The sequence below is a fragment of the Heptranchias perlo genome, chromosome 5 (assembly GCF_035084215.1).
Source record: "Heptranchias perlo isolate sHepPer1 chromosome 5, sHepPer1.hap1, whole genome shotgun sequence".
In the NCBI taxonomy this organism is placed as follows: Eukaryota; Metazoa; Chordata; class Chondrichthyes; order Hexanchiformes; family Hexanchidae; genus Heptranchias; species Heptranchias perlo.
In genome coordinates, this window is record NC_090329.1 from 69,665,303 (window position 1) to 69,690,800 (window position 25,498).

Genomic DNA, 25,498 nt, shown 5'->3' on the forward strand with positions numbered 1-25,498 from the left:
TCTTTTTCCTTTTGTCTCTTTTTTCCCCCTCTTACTCAAATCTTTCTTTCCCTCTCTTTATTTCTCTTTTTGTACCTAATTTGACTTTAATTCACCCTCCTCCGTCATTCCTCTATTTCTTTCTTTCTCCTTAACCAATGAGATTTAAATATTTAGACTATTTAAAAGAGAAGCTTGTGAGCAGGTCAGCTGCCCACTCCAGAATGCAAAGTGGTCACATATTGAGTCATGCAAACCAGAAGGTCCCAGTTTCAATTCCCATTCTATACACAGTTAGCTGTGTATAGAATGGGAATTGGTCCTGCCATTCACTAAGGTCCCAGATGCCCTGTTGCCTTCGCCACACCATTATCAGCTCGCACTTCTAGCATGTCTAGCAAAATAATTTCGAGCTGAAGGGTGCTGGAAAAAGTGTAACTAATGGCATTCGCTGCGAGATGTCCTGCTCCTGCAAGATCCAGCAATAAAAAGTTGTGTCTGCTCAGCCACACAAGTAATTTTAAGGAAGTATGTTACCTCACTCTTAAAATTTATAGTTTTGGTTGAGTTTTTTGGGGATAGTTGATGGCTTTTGTAAGTTATATAAGTTCTCTCAGTCAGTTTATCTCCTTAACCAATGAGATTTAAGGATTGAGAAAGAAACGGAGGAACGACAGAGAAGGAGGGTGAATTAGAGTCAACGTGTTTTACTCTCCCTGGGTACTGTGTAATACAATAGCTTGCGTGAACGATCGTTCCACTAACAGAAACTGCAGCAAGGGAAGCTGATGAATGATTTGCTGGAAATGTATGTACAGAAATGCAGCCTGATCTGTATTTTCTGCACTGGAAGCAGTTGCAATTATTTTTAGCAAGCTAAACTAGACTTGGTGATAACAGCCAGTTATTATTTTTGTATTGAAGCTGGTATGTCAATTTCTGTCCTTTGTTTAATCCTTCAGCCCCAAGAAGGTTATCTCATGGTGCAGCAGTTCCAGTACTTGGGATGGGCTGCTCACAGGGAAGTACCTGCCTCAAAGCGATCATTTCTGAAGTTAATTCTTCAGGTTGATAAATGGCAAGAAGAATGTGATGAAGGAGAAGGACGCACTATAATTCACTGTCTGTGAGTAATGTCATGAGTTACTCCTTGCATATTGGGTCCCACAAGTTTTCAGTATTTACAACTGCTGTCAATGGTGCGCATGTTTGCACTGCACTGTCTGTTTTTATTTACAGGGTGCCTTTTAGCTCACAGTAGATGTAGTGATTTCGATTTATATGTATAGGTCTGCTTATAGATTCAGTGTGCGGGAGTGAGAAAATTGCAGCCAGCAATGGCAAACAAAAAATGATAATCAGCAGTGGCAGCAATTCAATGTCCATATCTCTTCTGTTAAAGGAACAATTATTAAGAAGGATTTCAACAAGTTTAGATGGGGAAACCTGTGAATGGAGTTGTCAACACTAGTATGACATGTTTTTAAAAAGAAAAATAGCCCTCTTTAGAATGTTTGTAACAAAGTAAATTATGAAAATCATTAAAAGTGCAACAGTGTATTCAATCGGAAAACATTCTTCAGATACGATGCACCATTTTTGTTTCACAAGGAAAATGAGTACGAACAAGCAGGACTTTTCTTAAGCCTTTAGAAAGATTTAAAATATAAACACTTTGATGATAAAGCAAAAATGATAATTTGAAAATTGCACATTTTTAAAAATTAGTTCTTCTTTGATACATTTCAGAAATGGAGGAGGACGCAGTGGCATGTTCTGTGCCATTAACATCACATGTGAAATGATCAAAAGACAAAATGTGGTTGATGTTTTCCATGGAGTAAAGACACTTCGGAATAATAAACCAAATATGGTGGAAACCCTGGTGAGAAATTGTTTGAATTGAATACGTTTTCCCTTCCATTCTCCTCACAATGCACAAAATAGGTGAAGCTGCATGTATTAGACAAATCATAGGTACAGTACAGGAGGAGGCCATTCGGCCCATCGTGCCTGTGCCAGTTCTTTGAAAGAGCTAATCAATTAGTCCCATTCCCCTGCTCTTTCCCCAGAGCCCTGTAAATTTTAAGCTTTCACCCATTTTGTGGATACTAAAATTAAATGCAAGTTGTAGTGCTGTCGGTGCTAAATATTGGAGTACATGTTCTCAGTACCATTGGATGCAAGAGTACAGGCTTGACCCCTCTTCACTCAGTTAAGGGTGAAAATTGCAGTGTCAATTCTGGGTAGTAGGGAAGAGATATCATTACTGGGTGACATCATGGGCACAATTTTAAAAGGGCAGCGAGGAGGGTCAATGGGTGCACAGCAAACGCGAATAATAAAAACTTACCATTCACCATGCTATCGCGACTTAATTGGTGGCCATTAATCTAGTTTCCGGGTTTGCCATCCGAAAGCTGCGTAGCGGGCGGACTGCGCGTCCACGTGACAGGCTGTCAGCTGGAGCATCTGTATTTAAAGGGCCATTGCTCCAATGGATTTTGCTGCAGCAAGGAGCAAGAAGACACAATGGAGCAGCACAGGGGCAAGGCTGCTCCAAGATTCAGCGATGCCTCACTTGAGGTGCTACTGGCCGGGTTGAGGAGGGGGAGTGAACTATTTTACCCGGCCGACGGGAGGAAGCGCCCTGCCTCTGCCACCAAGAAGGCCTTGCTCGAGGTGGCAGAGGAGGTCACCAGCAGGAGCAACATATCCCACACTTGGGTCCAGTGCAGGAAGTGGTTCATTGACCTAACTACGTCAGCAAAAGTGAGTACACTTACTGATTCTCCTGCATTCTGTGTTGCACAACACCCGCCACCCCCCCCTCACCCAAACTCATTCTGCACTGCCAAGACTACTCCATCACTTCACTCCTCACACCAACTTAGGGCTCATCCTCAATTTACCTTCACTTCCTGAGCATTTCCTCACCTCCCCATTTGTGACCCCACCACTACCACCCCCAATCCTGATCCAATGTGATGTACCTCTCTGATACTCACCCTCTGATGCACCTCTTTCACGGTCAGCCTCACCCAAAGCAATACATTCATCGGCAGGCCACTTCACCATCACTCACTCACACGTCTGTACTTTCTCCCCTTCTAGGAGAAGAGAGCACAAAATGCACGTGAGAGGGCGAGGACTGGAGGGGGGGGGCCACAACAAATAGTGATCCTCACAGAGGCGGAGGAGGCGGCCCTGGAGATCAGCTGCACCCTCGAGTGCCTGTCCGTCGGGGACGTCAAGAGTGGCACCCCACAAACGTCTGGTGACACAACTTTAACATTCATCACACACAATATGAATTGATGTTAACAATGGATTGGCATGTTCAACACCCCTCAGTATGCTCATCGCAACATGATACATCTGTGATGATGCTTAATATTGCCTTCTGTTCTCTTACAGCCCTTCAACGACCTCAGTGATGGGAGAGGGCGATTCCTCAGAGAAGCTCCTGGCCTCTGAGGGCACACCATCACATCTTAGTGAGCCATCCACCAGCGCAGATACTCACACCTCGGTGGGTCCTAGTAATCAGTTATTTGGGTTGGAACCTGACGAGTCACCACACACGAGTGAGCACGAGCAGACATTGGTGGAAAGGGCAGCTGTGGAGACTCTGCGTCGGTGGGAGCACTCCTCTCCAGGCTCTGCTCAGCTGGACGCAGATGCTGAACCCCAGGTGGCCATCCTTTAAAAGGCGAATGATCGAGAGGCAGCAGCACATTTGCGAGGTACTGGAACAGGTGCCACGCGCACTCTCGACAATAATGTAGAGGATGGAGGGGTCCAACTCCTGCATTAGTGGAATGGTGGCACAGGTACACGAGGGAATCTCTGAGATAGTGTCGCAGGGACGTGCTGAACTTTCTGAGATAGTGTTGCACCTAACTGTGGAAATGTCTGACAGAGTGTCACAGGTAACTGCAGAAATACCTGCGATGGAGAGAAGGCTAGCCTCCATTGAGCTTCAAGCAAGGCCCTGACAAAGGCTATTCGGACTCACGGTGAACAACATTCTGCCACAGTAAACCGGCAGACAGAAACTTTACAATTGGGCTTCCAAGGCATCATGTATGCCCTAAAAAATGTTCTCCAGCAGGGTGGTAGGAATGATGTGGGTCTGGTCCAGGAGAGGGATGATGGCAAAAGGAGACATGGAAGTGAGGACGCCACTCAAAGCACTCACACGTCTCACCCGTTGCACCCCTCTCAACCAGTACCCGCAGTGCTGCCTCCTCTCCAGGTGGCCCCTGCATAGGTGCAGTCTTTGGAGGGGCCCTCACCCAGAGGGCTCCTAAACCCAGAGGGCGTAGGCCGAAAGCATCTAAGCAGTCCGGCCATGGACATGAGCAACCTGCCACTACCCCTGCTGCAGCAACAGGAGATGCACCACGTAGAAGTAGTAGGAAGAGAAAGGCTACGTGATCACAAAAGGTATGCACAAGGGTGTCTGTCAGCCTGTCATGTTTTTCATATATATTTGTTTTTTGTCACAATAAATGTTATCATTCTCACCACTACTGCCACGTCTTGCCCATTCTTGACTGCCTTTTGTGGTAGCGCCTTTTCATGTCCTTCATCATAAACGGTGAAACTTGATGCCACCCAGTGGGTCACTTTACAGTGGGTGTATGTGTAGTTGCAGGACTGTCTTGTGCAGTGGGCGCTAGTGTTTGCGCTGCTCTTTCCAGGTGGTGAGAGGACTGGACTATTCTCACTTTCTGATCTTGAGAACCGTTCACATATGAGTGACTCCCTTGCCTCATGAGCAGCCAGGTGAGCCGCTGCTCTGCCCAGGGATTCGTCCTTCTCCTGCTGCTGCTCCTCCTCAATGTTCAATGCAGATGTGGATGAGGGCATGGGGCCTCATCAACCGGTACCCCTTTCTGTTGCGCCATGTTGTGCAGGACACAACACACTACTATAATGCGACCCACTCTTGCTGGTGCATATTGAAGTGCTCTCCCGGAACGATTGAGGCACTGAAATCGCATCTTGAGCAGCCCTATCGCATGTTCAGTTATAGACCTGGTGGCGATGTGGCTGTCATTGTACCGACGCTGTTGCTCGCTGGTGGGGTTCCTCAGAGGTGTCATGAGTCACCTATGCAGGGGGTATCCCTTGTCCCCGAGGAGCCAGCCCTTAAGGCTGTTTGGTGCGTGAAAGAGGGCCGGGATGTTGGATTCCCTCAGAATGAACGAATCATGGCAGCTGCCAGGGAATCTGATGCACACGTGAGGAAATCTTTTGCAGTGGTCACAAACGAGCTGAGCGTTGATGGAGTGATACCCCTTTCTGTTGATGAACAGTCCTGGCTCGTGTAGAGGTGCTCTGATTGCTATATGCGTGCAATCGATTGCACCCTGTACACGTGGGAAGCCAGCCATAGAGTGGAATCCCGCTGCCCTCTGCGTCTGGCTGAGGTCGTCCATCGGGAAGTTGACGTATTGCAAGGCCCTATGAAACAAACAGTCGGTGACCTGTCTTATGCACTTGTGTGCAGACAACTGAGAGATCCTGGCAATGTCACCGGTGGTACCCTGGAATGATCTGGAGGCGAAGAAGTTGAGGGCAGTGGTCACTTCAACAGCGATGGGTAATGAGATGTAGCCGGGAGCAGCTTGGCATGAAGGAGGCTGCAGATGTCTGCGACCACCTGGCAACTCACTCTCAGCCTCCGTATGCACTGCTCCTCAGAGAGGTCCAGGAAGCTGAGCCTTCGTCTGTAGATCCTCTGACGAGGGTAGTGCCTCCTGCGACGTCGCTCCCTCTGTTGTTCCCCCTCTGTGTTCTTGTGCAGGTGCTTGTGGTGCAGCACTGCGTTGTGGAGCTACATGTGACGGAAGTGCACGCTGTGTCTGGTGATGATGGTGATGTTCCTTGTCCTCAGATGTACTGGTGAATGCAGCCATTGCGCCCCCCTCATCCTGATGGTGTCAGTTTGAGGGGGTCCGAAAAGTTGGTAAATATGTGTAAACAGAAAAATTCTGAGTGGAAACCAAGAATTTTCAGTCTAAACACAAAGATCTCCCAGCTAAAAATTTTTCTGAGAGAACTGAGTGCCCTGCTGCAATAACTCACCTTTTATCCCCATCTGTCAAACAGGGGTTTAAATGTCCAAATGGCTGCTGGATGAAACCCGATGACTTCACAATGCTGTGTTTCACGCAGCACAGGAAACACGTTGAGGCAGCGTTGAAATCGCTTGCCTTCATTGTAAATTACATTTATTCATTTTTTTAATGACTTTAACTAGGTGAATTGCTGGTTTAAATATCCTTCCTCCGGCTTTAAATGCCGGTGGGACTTCCGGGTTTGGGAACGGCACGCACACCCAAATGGCTCTGGGTCGTCCGCATTCTTCGGTGTCTTGGAGCCGGGATTTCTGGCAGCTCCTCGAAAAGCCAATTTTCTTTGGCCCCCCGCTCCAACGCACCTGGCCTTTTGTTTTAAAATCGAGCCCCGTGTCGTCTCATGACCAGCTAAACGGGCATTGAAGGAACCTGGGAACAGGATACTCAGCCTCTGCAACAGTTACAAGCCAAGATAGACTGAAAAAGTGTTGGGTAAGTTAGGTATGTTTTAAAAATTGCATACAAGTTAATGTGTTTAAAAGAGCATTGGCATGTACACGTCACAAATCATAAATATTATTTAAAATTTGGTGCAAGCAAAAATAGTGTTCGTGACTTTTTATCATTATCAAGTTTGTACTGTATCTGGGAATTGAATTTCTTCTTTAAGCAGGTATCCACTGTGGTTTTTTTGGTTAAAGCAATTTGAACTCGATTAAATGTTAACCCCTTGATATCTGGAGTAGCATTTCTGCACAAAAGTTTACGAAGCAAACTGCAAGGGTACAAACTACAACTCATTCAAAGAATACCAGGAATTAATACATGTTCTCTGGTTTCATGTTTTACTGATTCCACTTTAATATTTGAAATTTGCAAAGAATGCTTTTGCAGATACTTTGTGGTACAGCTACCAACGTTGCTCAGCACTTAACAGACTGAACCACAACATTTCGCATTTGGTTTGCAGTCTGAATAAGATGACAAATGAGGACAAGTGAAAGAAATGTTGCTTTACTGGTGTTTAAAAAGGCACCTAAACTAATGTAAACTTGTTCATTGCTTTCTGTTTATTGAAAATACTGATGAAGAAGTACATTAACTTGATTACAAAAAAATAAGTACAATGAGTGAAAAATGTTGCACTATGGGTGCATATAACACCTGTTGTAGAACCTGTCAGCCAGCACGTTCTGTTAAGCTCAAAAATCTGCCGTAAGTTTTGTTTTACCTCATGCATCGCAATCTTGCATCTGAATTCTGTAAAATGAGAACAGCCCATTGTCCCGTTGCTAAGGGATTAAAACCGCTGTGGTATTTGTGCTGCTGTTCTGTATCTAGAGATAATCAGATAGCATCAACGTGCACAATTAGCCCCAAAGGTTCTCCCCAACCACATCCTTTCCAGAAATGTTTTGCATCACCAAAAAAAAGTTGCTATATGATGCAAGTTCATATTCAACTTGGTTGGGATTTTGACTAATTTTAGCTGTGAAGATAGAGACAAGGGGTTGAATGTTATTTGCTACTTGTTATAGTTTTTTTTAAGCCAGTGCTTAATACTGTTCAAGAAATCAGCCCAACAAGTCAGTTCACTTGTATTTAAAATATATGACCTAATTTATAATTGTGCCTTGTCTGTGGCCTGACATTCATTTTGATGGCACAGTTTACTTTCATTTTAAGTTGAAGAAGAATTGTTGGTGCAGATTTTTTTTTAAGTTCTGAGCATAAATATTCCACAGGAGATGTTCACAATTCACATTATTTAGGGGCTATCCATGGATTTCACCAGTAAGACAAGAGTAAAATTGTACCTGGAAGATGAGATTTATGTTCGGTACACATTTGTGTATATATTTTAACACAACACCTTGGGGAGAGGAAATAAACAAGAGTTTGCACTTCTTCAAAGATTATGAATAACTCCTTAGTTATTTATTTAAAACCAATATCTATTAAGAGATTAGAAAAAGGCATAAGTTTGGATACAGTTAAAAGATCTCAACTCAGTGGGGCTGAAAAATCCCCTAGTATTACATTGATATTACTGAGATAGCAGGAATCACTTGTTACAATAATACTGTATTATTGATACTGTAGGCTTTAGAAAAGGATTCTAAATAAAAATAGTTTTTATAACTCCAATTCTACTTTATTGCCCACTTTCTTGCCCTTTTCTCCCATCCTTGTTATTCACTCTTTCAAGAACATTTACTGTTTTAACTTTTATTTTACCTTATTTCTTAATTTTTTTGTTTTTAAATTAAATCTTACCCATTTTCTGTGCCCCTACCATTTTGTTGCCCATTCTGGAGCTCAAACCCATGTAAGTAAAATCTGGTCCCTGATTGGTTGAAAACTGCTTCCAAAAGCCAGTTTCCTCGCCGGTTCGGAGATTGAATATTAAAGTTCGATCTGATTGCATCATTGGAGTGACCAGGTAAAGCTCTGATTCTTTTTTTGGGGGTAAATACTTAAAAGCCCAAAATACCCAAGGATAACTCAGCAGCCCAAGAAAAAAGGCACACTGAAATGGGTTCTTAGTAGCTGATCCAAGGATTAATGATTATTGTGTGATTATACAATTGCATTAACATTTTTGCAGCTGAAGTGCATTGCTTGGACGCAGTTTGATTAAAAATGAATTAAAACATTTTAATTGACGTGATTCCTCGATCGGTATGTTTGGTGAATTCGTAAATGTGTTGTAGATTTTTTTTTTCTGCTTCTAAAAGGACATGTTTACAATTTTACTGGAAATAAAGCACGGGGATGTCATCACAGACTAATTTACGATGTCAGTATGCATAGCTATCAGAAGTGTTAGTAAATTTGATACTTTATGCTTTTTACAATGTGTGACAAAATTATGTAGCTACAGCCAGACACTGTGACAGAAGATATTGAGCTACTTGCAACAAGACAAATATGACCTTTCTGGTTAGGCTACTTAACACTTATGTAATCTAAATAATGTCATTATTTTCCCCAAATTTTGATTATTGTATTCCGTTTTTAAAAAAAACAGCAAACTGACATTTTCCTTTTTTTTTCCAGGAACAATATCGATTCTGTTATGATGTTGCTTTGGAATATCTTGAATCTTCATAGTGATTACATTTACATCGCAAAGTTGTGCTAATTTTTGAAGGGAAATTGTCACTAAGCCTGTGCATGAAGAGTATACATTTAAATGAGGGAATTGGTTTTAACTGTTATAATATTCTGCCTCTGTTATAAAACTGTCTTAAAATATGACAATGTATTTGTATGTGTTCAAACTATTACCAAACAGCATTCAGTGCCATCATAATATGATATGATCTGGCTATGGATTTCATTGCTCAGTGATAAGTTAAAAACATTTTCAGTGTTAAGTCAACAAAAGTTTTGGTTTTTTTAAAAATACAACCAAACTATTGGTCTGCATGCACAAATTTGTAAACAGTGATACTACATCTTTTTTTGAACCAATCTTGTTTGAAAGCAGAAATGTGTGCAGTGATGTAAAATACCCTTTGCATGCTGCCACAGTAAATGCGCTAATATTTGGACTGGCTTATTAAAGTTTAGTGTGTATTCTGCTGGATCACACCAGGTAATTTGTAGTGCAACTTTTATTATAAGCCAAAGATGCTTGTAAATATGTCTATATGAAGAAAGCACATTGTATTTATTGTTTGCTTGTAATCCTGTTTGAAAGCTGAACAATCATTTTTTTCAGAATAGTTTTTTTTGCCAGAGCTTTTAAGTTCAGATGTTTTTAAGTAGTTTACTTTTGTATGTAGTGGTCAGTGTAGGTTACTGACTATCTTTTAATTAATGCTTAGAAATGTTTACATTGTGTAAATTAGTTAATTGCACCCATTCGATAATAGAACATTGATATATTTGAGAGGCCTATAAATTGGGACCAAATACAGGTTTTTTTTCCCTCCTATGTGAGACATTCTAAAGTTTTTTTCACATATATGTTAGTAAACTAGTTTAAATAAAACTAAGTGTGATTTATTGTCAACTGTACCTAGTTTAAAAGCCTACAGTGATGAATCATGACTGCGAATAGTTGAAGCAGTATTAGAGGTAACTTACTACGGGAGATGACTGTCTTAAGGTAAAAATGTGTTCTGAGTTTGTCTAAAGATAATCCAGCAGGGCAATCAATACAAGAATAATCTTTCTGTTTGGGATGAAAGGTGTAATGAATTAGTCATTTGTGATGTATTTTCTGGGTCATTTAAATGTTGTAAAAAAAATCAAGATGACTTTGGGTATAGCAGAACAAGTGATCAAATAAAGGCATCATGTAATCTGAAGTGTTGAAGAATGCTTATGAACATTTTCTAGTTATTTTCATGCCCCACCCTTCCCTCCTACACCACACACCTTTCTTACTAATTGAGAGCACAGGCTGGCGACCTTCCCTTCTCTGTAACTGGCTGCTGGGAGGTGCAGAAAAGCAACCAGGGTTACTCAATTCCACTCAAGTTTTACTACAATGGGTAGCACTCTAGCCTTTGTACTCACATGTTGCCAACTGCAGCTTCCCCCAACTCAGTAATGTAAACCTTTGCTTATTTTAAATGTTTTCTTGATTAATTTCTCTCAAAGCTGCATCAGCATTGAACAGCATACGGCCAATTGGAAATTTGGAGCTCGTTTTTTTTTGTGACTACCAATGGAGATTGTACAGAAGTGGAAATGAAAATCAGGAGCGATGCATAATGGACAACTGAATCGATATTGCTCGTTTTACACCATCACCGAAAGTCAAAATTACCCCCACAAAGTGTTGACCCAAAAGGATACCCCATGATGGTAGCAAGAATCTATTTGAAAGCTCCATATAGGGCTGACTCGTAGCAGCGAGGTCCTTGATGCGCACTTGTTTCTGTTGCAGTAAGAATATTGCTAAATCCTGTTTACACTGGGAGCCCGGGGGACCAATGAAACTCCCATAATTTTTAATATAGATTCAGCGCACGTGAAGGAGATGTGTATTGCATATGGTATTGTTGGACAATTTGAGGTGCCAAAAATTGGCAAACTTTTAAATGGCTGTGAGAGTTGCAATTCCAACCATCCAAAAAGCTGACTGCTTGCTCAAAGTGCGAGTGGTTGGCAACAATGCAGATTAATGTGCCAAGCCGATGGAAATGGATGGTGGCACCTTGGCAGGTTCAGCCCATCAGGCTCCACTGATTGCCCTGGCATACCTCCTTTCATGCAGTGTCACCGAAAGCACATCATACTGTAATGGGGGGTCCAAGGAAGCATTCAACATTACAGTTAGTCAAGCATTCACATATTTTAATGGTGCTATAGTGTCTGCTGTCCCAGCTTGCTTTGGGAAGAGGGGCATCTGCATGCAACATCTGCCAAACTGAAATATGTTCACTTCTGTCTGCAGATGTGGTTGTATAGATTCTGGCAGGTAGGCACAGAGCATTTCTCGTGCAGCTGACCTGTCTGGGATCACTCCGTAGGTCTTTTTCTTCTTACAATCAGATCAGATAGGAGGATTACAATTGGGAAGTCCATTGGTACAACCATGAGAGCTGTCTGAGAAGAAAAAATCCAAACTGTTTCCCTCTGGTAATCTGAGTGGCAGCAGAAAAAAAACAAAAAAAATGAAGAAAAACTGTTAAGGAAAGGCTGAAATATACTTACCATCATATTTCTGTGTTCTTTTCAGTACCTCCAATATACTTATGATTACCTAGCAATCCTGGATGCCCCTTTCACAAGGCAGAAAATGGCATGCAGGATCATCACCCTCCCTAAATTATTCTTAAAATGAAATACCCCCTATTTCAGGTGGGTACTTCCTCAGCCACCAGTCCTGTGCACTAGAATCTGCATCAGGGTGCAAGTTGGGCAGTTTCCACCAGTGTGGAATTTTCACCAATTTTTTTGCTTCCAGCTGCCTGTTTTACACTGCTGCAACAGGCAGTCAATAGTGGAAAATCTAGGCCCAAATGTGTTAAAATAAGAGGACACATGGAAAGGGTACAGAAATGAGATCAGAGTAGATAGTATCAATTGTAGAAATCAGATGCAATGGGTTGAATGTCCTCCTGTATATAATTTCTGTGATTCTACAGTATCTGTTCCAAGACTTCTGGTTTTGATGGGATACATGACCATTAATTAAGGCAATCCTATTCTGCCCAAAATGAGTCCATTAAAATTAAAAAATTGATTTCTGTGGTCTGTTACTTAGATCTCTAACATAATTGAAAGTAATTTATGTTTAAGCACTGCCAGTGTTCTCAATCTTTTGTTGAAAGAGTAAGAGAAGGTCTCAGCCAATGACTTTCTTCCCCCCAAGGGCGTCTCCGAAAAGTAACCAATCGTCTAAATATTGGAGTATCTTAAACCCCTTTATGGTGTCATGGACACTGGATACTGTTTAGTATTATGATCTAAAAACCAGAGTGATTCTTTTAATATTGTTTTTATACTCAGTAGAAAACCATAATGTATGATCAAAGCTGTCTTAATAAACTCTGGGAAGGAACATTAAAAACAATCCTCCATTTCAACTGCAGTAAGCATTGCATTAAAATCAACATTCTCATTAACAGCTTGCAACCAAGGGAATGCACTTTGAAGATGAACACTAGTAGCAGCTTGCTTTTGTCCCTCTGGTGAGCTAATCAAAACAGAGATTATTCCTCTGTACCTGATTCTTAAGCTTGTAGTGTTTTTACTCAGTGAATTGTTAGAATCTGAAATTCACTACCTGAAAGGGTGATGGACGCAGATTCAATAGTAACTTTGAAAAGGGAATTGGATACATATGTGAAAAGGAAAACTTTACAGGGCTGTGGGGAAAGAGCAGGGGAGTGGGACTAATTGGATAGTTCTTTCAAAGAGCCGGCATTGGCTCGATGGGCCGATTGGCCACCTTCTGTGCTATGTGATTGTCAGATTCATCTTCCACATCTTTAGTGGCTGTTCCATGATTGCCTCCAAAAAGTCTTGATGAATCAGCTATAGCCCATTTTACAAAAAGCATAGACCTGCTAGCTCTCCAAGATTCACTTAACAACAACAACAACAACTTGCATTTATATAGCGCCTTTAACTTAGTAAAACATCCCAAGGCACTTTGCGAGCGTTAGCAAACAAAATTTGACACTGAGCCACATCAGGAGATATTAGGACAGGTGACCAAAAGCTTGGTCAAAGAGGTATGTTTTAAGGAGCATCTTAAAGGAGGAGAGGCAGAGAGGTTTAGGGAGGGAATTCCAGAGCTGAGGACCTAGGCAGCTGAAGCCAAGGCCGCCAATGATGGAGTGATTAAAATCAGGGATGCGCGAGAGGCAAGAATTGGAGGAGCGCAGTGATCTTGGAGGGTTGTAGGGCTGGAAGAGGTGGGGAGGGGCGAGGCCACAAAGGGATTTGAGGCAGCGGCCCTCAAGCATTCTCGAGCTGGATGGAACTCTGCTGCTCCTCCTGGCTCCACATGAAGATTTTTTTTTTTAAAGATTTCACCTGTTAATTGGTGGTTACTGGTTAGGCCGCAGCAAACGCTGGAAAATCTGAGCAGAGCTCAGCACTGCCCAATTTCTAAAATGGGTCCTTAAACAGGCATGAGGCCCCTCATTAACATATTTTAGGGGCCTAACACCTGTTTAAGGCGGCCACCCAGGATGCCTGAATATCGCCCAAATTAAATGACATTCAACGTATTTCAAGCGTAATTGTCCGTGGGACATAGCCCCCATTTTCCACCCAGAGGACTGGTGCAATGAGAACCAATTTCTCCTCTATTATTTACTCTTGGGTTGTACTGTATCCAGTGTTCTTGTTATGATGTTGGATATTGTAACTGCAGATGACTGGAATGGTATCTTTGGCGATTGATAAGAATAGGAGTAGGTCATTCAGACACTCGAGTCGCCTCTGCCATTCAATTAGATCATGTTTGATCTACGGTAATGTGGGTATGAACATTTGTTGAAAGTATGTTGAAGATGTAGTGAGGACATGTTCATGCTATAGGTAGGGGGGGTCACAAGGAAATGCATCATCAATGGCAACATGTTGAATGGCTCTGGCAGCAGGCAAAGGTGGTTCAGCAGCTGAAACTTCAGCCTCCTTCATCTCTTTGAAGTTATCTCCTTCATAATGTTCAATGCTTTTCTCCTCCAGGTACTCTATGATGATACCTCGTTGTACTGCCAAGTTGTGTGACATGCCAGAGACTTTGGAAAGAATGTAACGTAGTCTGCCTCCTGATCTATCTAAGCATCTGAATCTCTGCTGTAACATACTTGTGATGTGTTCAGTGACAATTCTCATAGAGGCATGCTGTAGTCAGCTGCTGTAGAGGTGTCCTGAGCTAGAGCTGCAGAGGGTAACCTTGGTCTCCTAGGAGCGAACCATGCACTTTCTGGGTCAAATAATGGGGTCATGGGCATGGTGCATTGACTGAAAATGAAGGCATAATGTCTGGCTGGGAAGCAGGCATTGATTTCCATAACCCTGAGCAAATGGCCACAGACAGGCTACACGTTAATGGAATGAAAGCGTTTGTGGTTTATGAATGCGTGGATGAATTGAGTTATTGTGTGCTAAAGCAGATACATCATTCACCTGACGAAGGAGGAAGCCTCCGAAAGCTTGTGAATTTAAAATAAAATTGCTGGACTATAACTTGGTGTTGTAAAATTGTTTACAATTAAACGAGGAAGTCAGCAGACCGCGCAGATTATTCGTAACAGATAGAAAATCCCGAGGAGACCGTTGACCTCTGTGCCTGAATTCCTGATGTGCTCCTGGTGCATGAAGCTCTACCATGGGAATGCAACTTTGTAAAATCCATTCTTAAATCTCAGGGTTGCTGAGTGTACAAGACAATAAAAGATGCATTTATGTTGAACAATTAACTCGAGGTAGTCATATTTGTTCCAGTACACCTGGAGGCCAATGATACTGCCATTATGTTAAACTGACATTTTTTATTATATATGAGAAAAATATTTCTCAGTGTAGGCTTACCTCAAAAGAAACCACTGATGAATATAAGTTTTCTTTTTTAGATAACTTCATGAAATGGAACCTTGATGGTAATAAAATACGATCAGAAAAGCAATGTGATTTGCAATTGTTTTGGGCATTATTTCAGAGTGGCACAGAAAGCATATTCAGCAAACTGAAAAGCTGACACTGAAAGGAATATTGCATGATTACAGTTTAAAAATGAGCTGAAGACTTGAAGAAAAAGGGATATGCAGATTTTCTGAAATCTTTCATGTGCAAGACTAAATTTTAAAAATCTCTCACGTCTTGAGATTTTGTTGTGTTTTGTTTTCTTCAGCAAGAGCCCCTGATTTTGACAATGTGATGGTACTTAACAGAACAAGTGTTTGTTCATCATTATCAGGAGAATTCCCATCAGATGTATGAAACTCTCATATGAAAAAGATTTCATATTTCTGTGAAATTAACAAATGCAGGGTTTTGTAGCTCTACATTTTGGCTGGTCAGAATACAGTGCAACATACAGCAGAGTCATAAAGTACAGACATGGCAGTTCTTTCCCTCTGGCAGGTGTGTGTGATACAAAACCCCTAAGGGATACCTGTGGTTTTCATCTCAATTACATGAATCTATCTATCTCTTCTGTGATTGGCTCAGAATTACAAGGTGTAGTATGATTAAACATTAAATCATACAGAATTCCATTTAATAGAACATATTTAATATCAGCGAACATTAGAAGCTATGTAGGGAGAATTCCCTGTGGCTATGTATAATAGCGCTGTAGCTGTTATGCCTTGAATCTTGCAACTGAATCCTTAAAGGGAGTTTTTCATTATTATTCCCTCATTCACAATTCTATAGGACATTTGTGATATTTTTTGCTTCCCATACACTGAAATGTAACCCCAGAAAAATAGATAATAAATTGCATTAGGTTGTAATCTCTCTACAACCGTGATTTTCCCTCAATCACCAAATTCACTAATTCAAAATTGATGTAGGAGATTTTAAATGTTATGATTTGTTGCAGTTTATTACTATTATAAACATAATGTGTTAAACTAATGGAGCAGTGCTTAATTGTAATTACTATACCACTATATATTCAGAATCTTTAGAAAACAGTCATACTTTTGGAAGAAGAAGGGAGAAGTTAAATATAACAATGATGACATGTCTGGCCAAGTTCAGCCAACTATAATACCTAGAAACAAGACAAATAGATTCTATTCCATTAAAAGTGCTATTTGGGGCATCAGCTTTGGTCAGATCCTTCAGAGTGCCACCTCCAGATTGTGCCTTACGGGTCAGAGTCTGCCAAAACAAGCATAATGAAAAAGCACGCAGTAGAGAGGTGCAGGCCTTTTCCACCTTAGGTACACAAGAGACCAATAGCTCAGGTCATTGAAAAGCCCATGACGCTGTGCAGTCTGGTTTCGCCAAGATGCACAGTGACATGATTGTATTGAATTACTTTATAGGGTTGGGCTGGTAGAGTTACTGTTTACCATTCTGCTCTGTAGTTAATCGGCTCACACAAAAGCCTCCCCTTACAGCTCCAAGATGTAGCCAGTCAAAGTTCCCTGGAGTACTACAGATATTGGACCTGTATCCAGTGATATGTCACTTCATCCAGAGTTTAAAGCTGTGCCAGATCCTTTCTATGGTAAGTCCACACAAAGCTTAGTAGATACTTCTTTGTAAATTCTATAAATTGACAAAGGGTCAATAATGAGTTCTTTGGTGCCTACTGGGCTGCAGTTATTTAAGAGTTGCAGCTTATTAATCTTTGTGTGCTCCCAGCAAATTATCTGCTATGTACTGGGAGTGCCACACTTAAAATTTAAATGCACTGTCAGTGCATTATCATGTGAGATTAGCTTAATGGGATACAAGTGCATGCTGGGATGGTATGAACCCCAATATCTAAATATTTTTCTAAAAGTATATTCTAAAACCTTTAATCATTCTTCAAGAATACACTAGTACATATTTATATCACTGTGAACATAATTGCTGTTTTTCACAGAATTTGAATACATTCTAGCAGGTCTCATGGAAGTTGTACTGTTGCAAGGGGAGGGGTTAAGGTCAGGGAAGAATGCATATAATACATTGAATATAAAGAACCCTTTGAACATAGGCCACTTGAAAATTGTTAGATATAGTTCAAAAGTTTGTGCTTTGCATTGTTTTGATGTTTTGTAGAAAAGTAATGTAAAATGGACATGGGCGTTCTGAATGTAAACGAGCCTTTAATATAGTTAATTACTTGGCTCTCGTGAAAGTTCAAAATTTGATGATTTATATTGTTTTTCAAGAAAATAAGAAATTCAGTTACCTTCACTGCCCCCAATAATGGTTTTGCTGGCTGTTTATCCTTTCCATCCCTTACAGGGGAGGGAGGGTGACTAAACTTACAGTATGTTCTGGCTTGCTATCAATCATAATAGGACATCCTGGTGTGTTATGTATCCCCCAGCTCCAAGCAGACTCCAAAATGTAATGTTCTGGAGCCAGAATGATGAAGAGAATGGCCTGCCATGATTGATATGGACTACACACAATCAGGAGGATCCAAAGAATCAGCAGAAAAACGCAGACAACAAAGTCCAGCTCAATAATTGAACTCCTTTTGATTTGTCCACTTTTAGTCAATCAGACATTTATTAGGTAACAACAGATAAGTGCTCATTTCAACCATTCCATTATTTTTGCCTTAAGGGTATGTGATGCTTTGAGGTTTGATGCTGTAAGTGTGATACTTAGGGGACACTGAAACCATACTTTGAAAGCCATGATGTGACATGTGCACACTAGATGCAAAACTTTTAATTATATAGATTTATTGCTGATATTTTATATTTGTATTAATGCAAAAAGTGGTTAAGTTACTATTGCGCTATTTGAAATTTGAAATATATTTGTCGATAAAAATTTTTCCATGTTCATTTGACTAAAAGGCTCCTTTCTATCACATTGTCCTTCATCTTGGATATACATTTGCATTTTGTTATTTTGAGCCTGCAGGTTCCTCATTAATCTATGCAAATTGGGGTCCTAGAACATACATAGGACATTGATACTCTGCCCAGCAAGCTGTTAAAATTGTATGTACCGTGGATGCTCCGTTCAGTAAAATTTAGGGGTACAGCATAAGAGGCCTGAAAAATTAAGTGTTAAAATTATTTTTGTGGAGCCAGGAGAAGCTTGTGCGCTGCTCCAGCCTGTACAAGAATAATGAGGGTTGCTGCGGGTTCTGGCCCCCCACCGGAGCTACCTTCCTGCCACCTGGGTCAGCCTCTGGGCTGCTTGATACTGCACCGGCAAAGAGCCAGCGAGCTGCAGCAGAAGGCTTATTCAGGTCGTGCAGCTCGCCGGAAGCATGTTAAGGGGGGCAGACCCTTGAAATGGACGGGGTCTCCCGCCTGAGGGATTGAGTAGCCTGCCTCTGACAACCAGATGTCCGACAGTTAAAATCCACTTTATTTTATCTCACAACTATGTCAGAAAACTTATTTTGTACAGTTGCATCATGAATCAGGTTTTTTTGGTCCTAAAGCAATTTTAGCTCTAATCTTGTCTTATTTCAAATTTTGTTCTTATTTTAGTAATGGTCTTCATAAGAAACAATCCTAATTTTAGTCTAGTCTTTTCTTCCCAAATTTTAGTCATGTTTATAGTTTTAACCATGGAAAAAATTGACAAAAATGTAGTTTTTCCTTTCTATATTTTTGTTCTTGTCTTTTCAGGAATTCTTTTCAAATTTTATGCTTTATAAATGTCATTTATTTCATTTCTCAATACATTAATTTACATACAAATTTTCATGAGCTATTTTTATCTTTATTTTTGTCCCAATTTTCATTGATGGAAAAACGTTGAGATGTATCGTAAATGAGTCGATAATAAAATCTGGTTGGATTGCAACATATGACATTGGTCACATAACAAATTTCAAATATCAGAAAGTGGCAGACTAACCAAGCTTAATGGAATCTGTCCTCTAATAATTGGCTGAATTTGTGTTTTTAGGAAATACTTAGTGCTGTTAAACTTATATTGGAAAATGTGGCATAGTGGTAATACTGCTGAAAGTGTCCTTGCCTCCAAAAGTGTAATTTTTCAATTTAGCACTAAATCTGAGAATAAGCCTTTGATTTAAAACTAGATTTAAAAAAATAGATTATCTTTTCAAATCATTTTAACAATGGGTGTAAAAATATGCATGTTATAGTTTGTTCCTGTTTTCCATGCATTTATTTATTTAATTCTACATTTCATTATGTTAAAGATGCTGTATAATATCATTTGTTTTTGTTGTTTATTAAGTGTTTTTTTAACACAATGAAACATCTAAAATTTAACTTACAAGCATTAAATGGTACAGATAAAAATAGCTTTTTTTATCATTTTGATTTCTACTATCTGCCGCAATGTGACTGTACTGCACATTTTCTAACAAAATTGAACTGGTTACTTTGTTAAAGGCACTATATAATGCAAGTTGTTGTTGTCAGGGAGTCCACACTAAAAGGTTAAGTGATTGTTGTTAGCTGAATTTTGTTAGATTTATCCCAGGAGATACAATTGCTTGGCACAGAAGTGTTTCTAATTTGTTACCTGCCATAACATTGCAGCACAGCACAAGTCATACTGCTGGATTTACAGGTTGTAAAAATTTGCGTGAATGTGCAGTTTATGTACTCGTTACAATAATTCAGCAGGCTATTTAACAGACTGCCCTCACCATAAAACGAAATGCCATTTGAAAAAAAAACAATTTCATATCAGAAGCAGTAATTCCTGCAACATCTTTCCCATATCAAACTGGAATCATTTCTCATTTATATAAACTTGTGGGACCAGCAAAGACATTATCTTCAGGTATTCATCCTTTTGAAGCGTAATTTCTGCTACTAGCTATATAATGGAGTTTCAATGCTGACCAGGAAATATTTGTAAGAATGGGAGGTGAGTAATAAGAGTTTGTTCTATTGAAGTTCAACTGAAACTAATGCCTCCAGTCCACCTTTTAACCATTTAGAATCGTGATGTCAGCTTTGCAGAATTATTTCTTGCTATGAGGAATTACTTGGTCTCTATTTGGTGCCTCACCAGCGATGCAGCTGAGATCAGGAACTCAGTAGTGAGAGGCACTCTGTGGTGCCACTATGCTGCCAATGGGACAACTATTTTGTTTTTAGGCTAGAAGGTTAATTTGACTAACTATGGAAAGTAAACAACAAGTGACTTGAGTAGAAATTCCTAATACTAGGAATTAGGTAGAGACCCTTACATCTATAGTACTGCATGTGACTAACATAGAGCCATTCCAGTGAGGGAGGATAGAGGTTTGCTCAATAAACTGACCAACCCTTACTAGATTAAAAACTAAATTACATATTGAGGCAGATAATATAATGGCAGGTGCTGATGCCTATATTACTGGGTGCAGAGGCCTGAGGCCTGCAATCTGCCAAAAGTGCCCCAGTGTGGGTGATGAATGCAAAAAAGGCTGGGAGCAGGAATAGAAGGGGAAACCATGTAGCTTTAAAAGAAAATGTTCACACCCACCACTGTCCAGTGTCCTCCGTGTTCCCCATTGCCTCTCCCACAATGGGGAATCACCAGTGTGCAACAGGCAGGCAGCAGCCTTTCACCTGGTTACTGGTGCTTGATATTGCAGGCCTGGTGCTCCTCAAGCATTGTGAGACATACTTGAAGTACAACAAAATTATGCATACGAGCTGATCTTATGTAATTTGGTATGGTCAGCTCATTTGTGCAGAGGCGCACGTCGCAACAGTACTGGTGGCGCTGGTCACGCTGTTGACCCCAATTATTTTGAATGATTATTCTGCATCGATACACCAAACATACATAAGATCATGAAGAATCTTCTCAGCTAACTATTATTGTATCTAAAAATCCAAGGTTGGGCATACAGGAGTTCCAGGACCTGGCCTGCTGAGGCAGGCTTCTTAAATTGAAAAGGTATGTTTTTCATGAAATAGTTTGCACTTTTTTTTCATTCTTATGTATTCATTACTGCAGTTTGCTCCATGCACTATTTGTTTCTTCACTGGGCACTTTTTCCCACTTACACGTAACTTAATTATTGTTGATTGGTGCTGGCTTTGATTTTGCACAGTGTGAAGAGGTGAGGATGAATATTCCTTTCGGAGTTCTGAAAGTGCTGTGTAATTGAGATGAGGAAGAGGAGTTTGTAAGAGGCGAACAATTGCAGTTTCAATTCAATTTGATGTGTTTGGCCACATCCTGCATTTAGCAAACCCTCCACATGGTCATATCAGAAGAGACCTGTGTTTCATCAACTTTGTTGAAGTCTTCATTCTACCAGATCCTTGCAACCTACCTCAGGAGACATCTACTACATCGGGCAGTCTGCAATGCACATGTGTATCAAACAAGTATAACCACTATGTTTACAAAGACAGCACTTTCATTACTTTTCCTTTGGAAAAGAGTTATCAATTGGACAGGACGTACTGCTCACACCAGGTTGCAGGGATCCCTTTAGTGCAAAGTGTCACACATAATGCTATGTGGGCTTCAGGACTCTTCATAGCAATCTCAAGGCCTTCATGAACAGAAAGGGTTTGCACTCAATCACCATTCGGGTGGCATCTAACCACAGAAACATTAGAAACATCTAGGAAGCATTCATGACAGTCTGACATTCCAAAGTTCCCACATTATTTAAAGGAGAAGAAACATTGGTTGACTCTAGAAGAACAGCATGGTGTTTCTGCTGAAAGTATCCTGAGAGTTGAACTTTGAACTGCTATGTATTACTTTGCTCCTCTGCAATTGTGTCCTCCAAATTTTGTTGTGTAAGAGAGTGTTGCAAGAAAAGGTAAATGGACTCTCCATGCTGTTTCCCTGAGGGTGCAAGGAAGAAGCATTTGCATTGGTGTCATGCCTTTTCTGAAAAAAGAGCAGACATTTATACAGTGGTGGATATACTTACTTTGGCACTTTTCCTAGTACCATCTAGCTGCTGCTTCATTTGCTCACAGGTCTGACGGACCTGTGAAATTGCATTGACTCGTTCTGTGACTTCCACCCAGGCAGCTTGGGCCTCTGTGTTAACAGGTGGGTGACCTTTCACTCAAAAGACAGCACCCTCCTTTGGTGGGTCTCCAAGGAAACGTGGCTAAATGCCAAAATCTTCCCCACTGCCATTATTGCACACTTAGTTTATGAGGAATGCTCAACCTCTAACTCCACTCCCGATATCCCCTTTAATGGTGAGCAGCAGCCCTTGAAGAGCTGTGGGCTGACGCACTTTTGTACTTCCCAGCCAGCTGTCATATAGGCCTGCCTCCATGTATGTATTTTCATGAATATGGGGGTAAATGGAAATGAAAAGGAGAGGCTTGCCAGTTCCCATCCCCCACCCCCTGTTGCTGCTGACATGTGTGCCCCTGCACCATGGGTGAGTGCAGCACCAATTTTGCTGGACTTGCAAAATCAGGGCTTTAATATAAGTTGAAACATAGCATCTTGCTTAGGTGCTGTTATTTGAGCACTAATGGGCACAATTGGCCACAATGTCCCCAGGGAAGGGAGGAGAAAAATCAGCCAGAAGCTTCTGATGATTATTCATGACCTCTGCTGGAAAGTGCATGAACTTTGCAGGACAGGGCTCAGACAAATATCGTGCCAACACTGTCTGGGCTCACGCATAAAGAATGGTCACTTGGGCAAATGATTAGATGAACCCAACATGAGTCACCACTTGCAGGAAAGGAAGGATAAGGGGAGAAATCTCAGAGGAAAACGTGAAAACAAGGGGATAATTTTTTGTCTTCAGTATTCCCAGCACAGAGCTTCATAGACTGACAGTGCATACCGGAATTGGGCCCCCCACCCCACCCCACAATTTTCCATACTTCATATTAATGGGCAGAAAATCATGGGTGGCGTGTGCTGAAATTTCCAATGTGCACCTTTGATGTGTGCCGGGAACACTGAAAATGAAAATTTACTTCAAGGAATGCTGAGGGTAATTGCGAAGGTTTCTCTGCTTGTAACGTTTTTTGATTATGTGGCAAAATTAGATGAATATAGTTCCCCTCTAAGTCACTTGCCTCTAGCAACACACACCATTTGGCAGTTTATGCAGCAGTACTGCTTCAATTCACATATAAAGTATCACTGACAGAAGGGACACAGATGGCTTTGTGGATATAGTTAATTCCCTTCAGCATATTTCCAATATCTCCATGTAACAGTTTGTCTATCTTACATTGAATATCCTTGTGAGGAGGAGATTTATTAAACTAGACTGGCCAGTGCATGAGACTGCAAAAACCCTGTGACTCCCCAACCTCTAGATTAAGAATGCAATGTCAACTATCTCTGAAAAGACCCGAGGTTAGAAAACTAACAGCGGCTATAATTCAGGCTTCTAGGGTCACTGCTCTCCTTTTCCCCACAGGACAAGACAGACTGTCCTCCAGGAAAGGCCCTGACAGTTGGTAATCTTTCCTGAAAAACTAATCATCTTCCGAAACTTCATTAATGCTGAAGCCATGGGTAATTAGACAGGCAGCAAGGGTCCTTTGCATATCTGGTAAAGATATTTTCTTCACTAATCCTCATATAATTGATTATCTTTACAAACTAAGAAACCCCATAACTAAGAGAAAACAATACATTAATATTCATGTTGATTAATACCAATGGACCTCTTAGAGTCATAGAGTCATAGAGTTATACAGCACGGATAGAGGCCCTTCGGCCCATCGTGTCCGCGCCGGCCATCAGCCCTGTCTATTCTAATCCCATATTCTTCTCCCAAAGTTTCCTGTTTCTTCTCATACATCATTTTAAGCACTGTAGAAGCAACAAATGTATCCTTAGTATTGAGCCAGCAGCCCTGAGAACTGAGGGCGAATGAACAGAAGGTGTCTAGGATTAGTGAGGGGGATTCATAAGAAAAAACTTCACTATCAGATATGAAAAATTGCTTCCTCCCTTTTAATATATGCTAATGTTTATTGAATTAATTAAATTTAGATGGATATGCTGGAGCATTCAATTCATCATCTAATTATCTCAAAGGTAGAGAACAGTTATCCTTCTTAACCAAGTGCACTTATCTGAAGGACGTTCCCACCAAAGTTTTTATTTGCTCACATTATATTATAGCCTTGATTTTATGAGGATGGTAAAAATGGGCTTTCTCCTATAGCTCAGAAGCAAGCCCATGGCAGATTTTGCATTAGGAATCCATCCTCTAATTTGAGCGGGCTACTGGCACATTATAAACTTGCCCAATTGTATACAGTTCTTGGGGGACCCATCAACCATGGCACAAACCTAAGCTATAAACTGCCGCACCGTCTGTGACAGTACCATTTCAAGCATTATATACAGCCATTGTCCTTTCATAAACAGGCTTTATAATGATTTATTGTTCAGATGGTATGTGACCACAGAAAAATCATGTCTGCAGCCACTATCCCATGCCCACACTAATTGAAGGAGAAGAAACACTGGATGGCTGTTGGGAGAGCAGGGCTATTGTCTGTATCCATGACTGCTGAATCAACTGAGAAACTCCTAATAGCAGAGGAGCATTTTGATCTGGACTCCTGAGCAGCTGTTTCCTTGCACGACTCTTTCATTGTACCAAAGCCACAAGGAGCACTTTGTTTTTTTGATGATGAAGGTGAGGAATAGCAACTGGGTATTGAGGAGTCCAGTCTGCTGTCAGGGGGTTTCTCGGTGGGGTCAACAGCTGTGGATACAAAGGAAAACCCTCCTCTCCTGAACCATCCAGTGTTCTTCAAATACATCGACTGCGAGTTACTGCATAATAGACATTATAGCTATTTCCTGGACAATTGCCACTGACATACAGTGTTGTTTTTGTGGTCAGATACCATCTAAACAGTAAATGACTGCAAAGCCTTTCTGTTTAAGCAGGCCAGTGAAAGTTGTGCATTCTGTCCAGCTGATGTCTCCACTCCACAGGAAAGGTGATGAAGGTATCACCCCTTGCAAACATACAATTGTCGATTGATACCTGTGTTTATTGCAGAGTGCCTGATGTGATAGATGTGTCTCAGGTGGTTTGGAATGTTTTCTTTAAGTTTCTGGCAGGGTTTCTTTAAGTACAAAAAATCACATGATACCCAGGTGAGCAACAAGGCTTCTTCATATCAAAACCGTAGCCTTCACGCTGTAGTAGCCCTCACTTCTAAAGAAAGTGTCATCCCTGATCCAGATGTTGTCTGCAGGTTATTGTGCACCAGATGGTGCAACTCTGTGGCAGCCTGTCTTGTGAAGTGGAGGCGGTGAAGACAGGGCTCCTCTGATAGGTTTATGAGGGGTTAAAATTATGAGGGATTTTGATAGAGTAGATAGGGAGAAACTGTTTCCACTAGCAAGAGGGTTGG

The 25,498-nt window shown here is 41.0% G+C and overlaps 1 protein-coding gene across 2 annotated transcripts in view; it reads left to right on the forward strand.

Annotated features, from left to right (window-relative positions):
• Positions 1-10,398, forward strand: part of ptprk (protein tyrosine phosphatase receptor type K) — a 539,056-nt gene extending 528,658 nt beyond the window's left edge. For both annotated transcript variants that reach the window (XM_067984566.1, XM_067984567.1), the window contains 3 exons: positions 942-1,105; positions 1,729-1,864; positions 9,129-10,398. In XM_067984566.1, coding sequence (XP_067840667.1) covers positions 942-1,105; positions 1,729-1,864; positions 9,129-9,182 — 354 coding nt within the window. In that variant the 3' untranslated portion in view covers positions 9,183-10,398. The remainder of the gene's footprint in view (positions 1-941; positions 1,106-1,728; positions 1,865-9,128) is intronic.
• Positions 10,399-25,498: the final 15,100 nt, after the last annotated feature.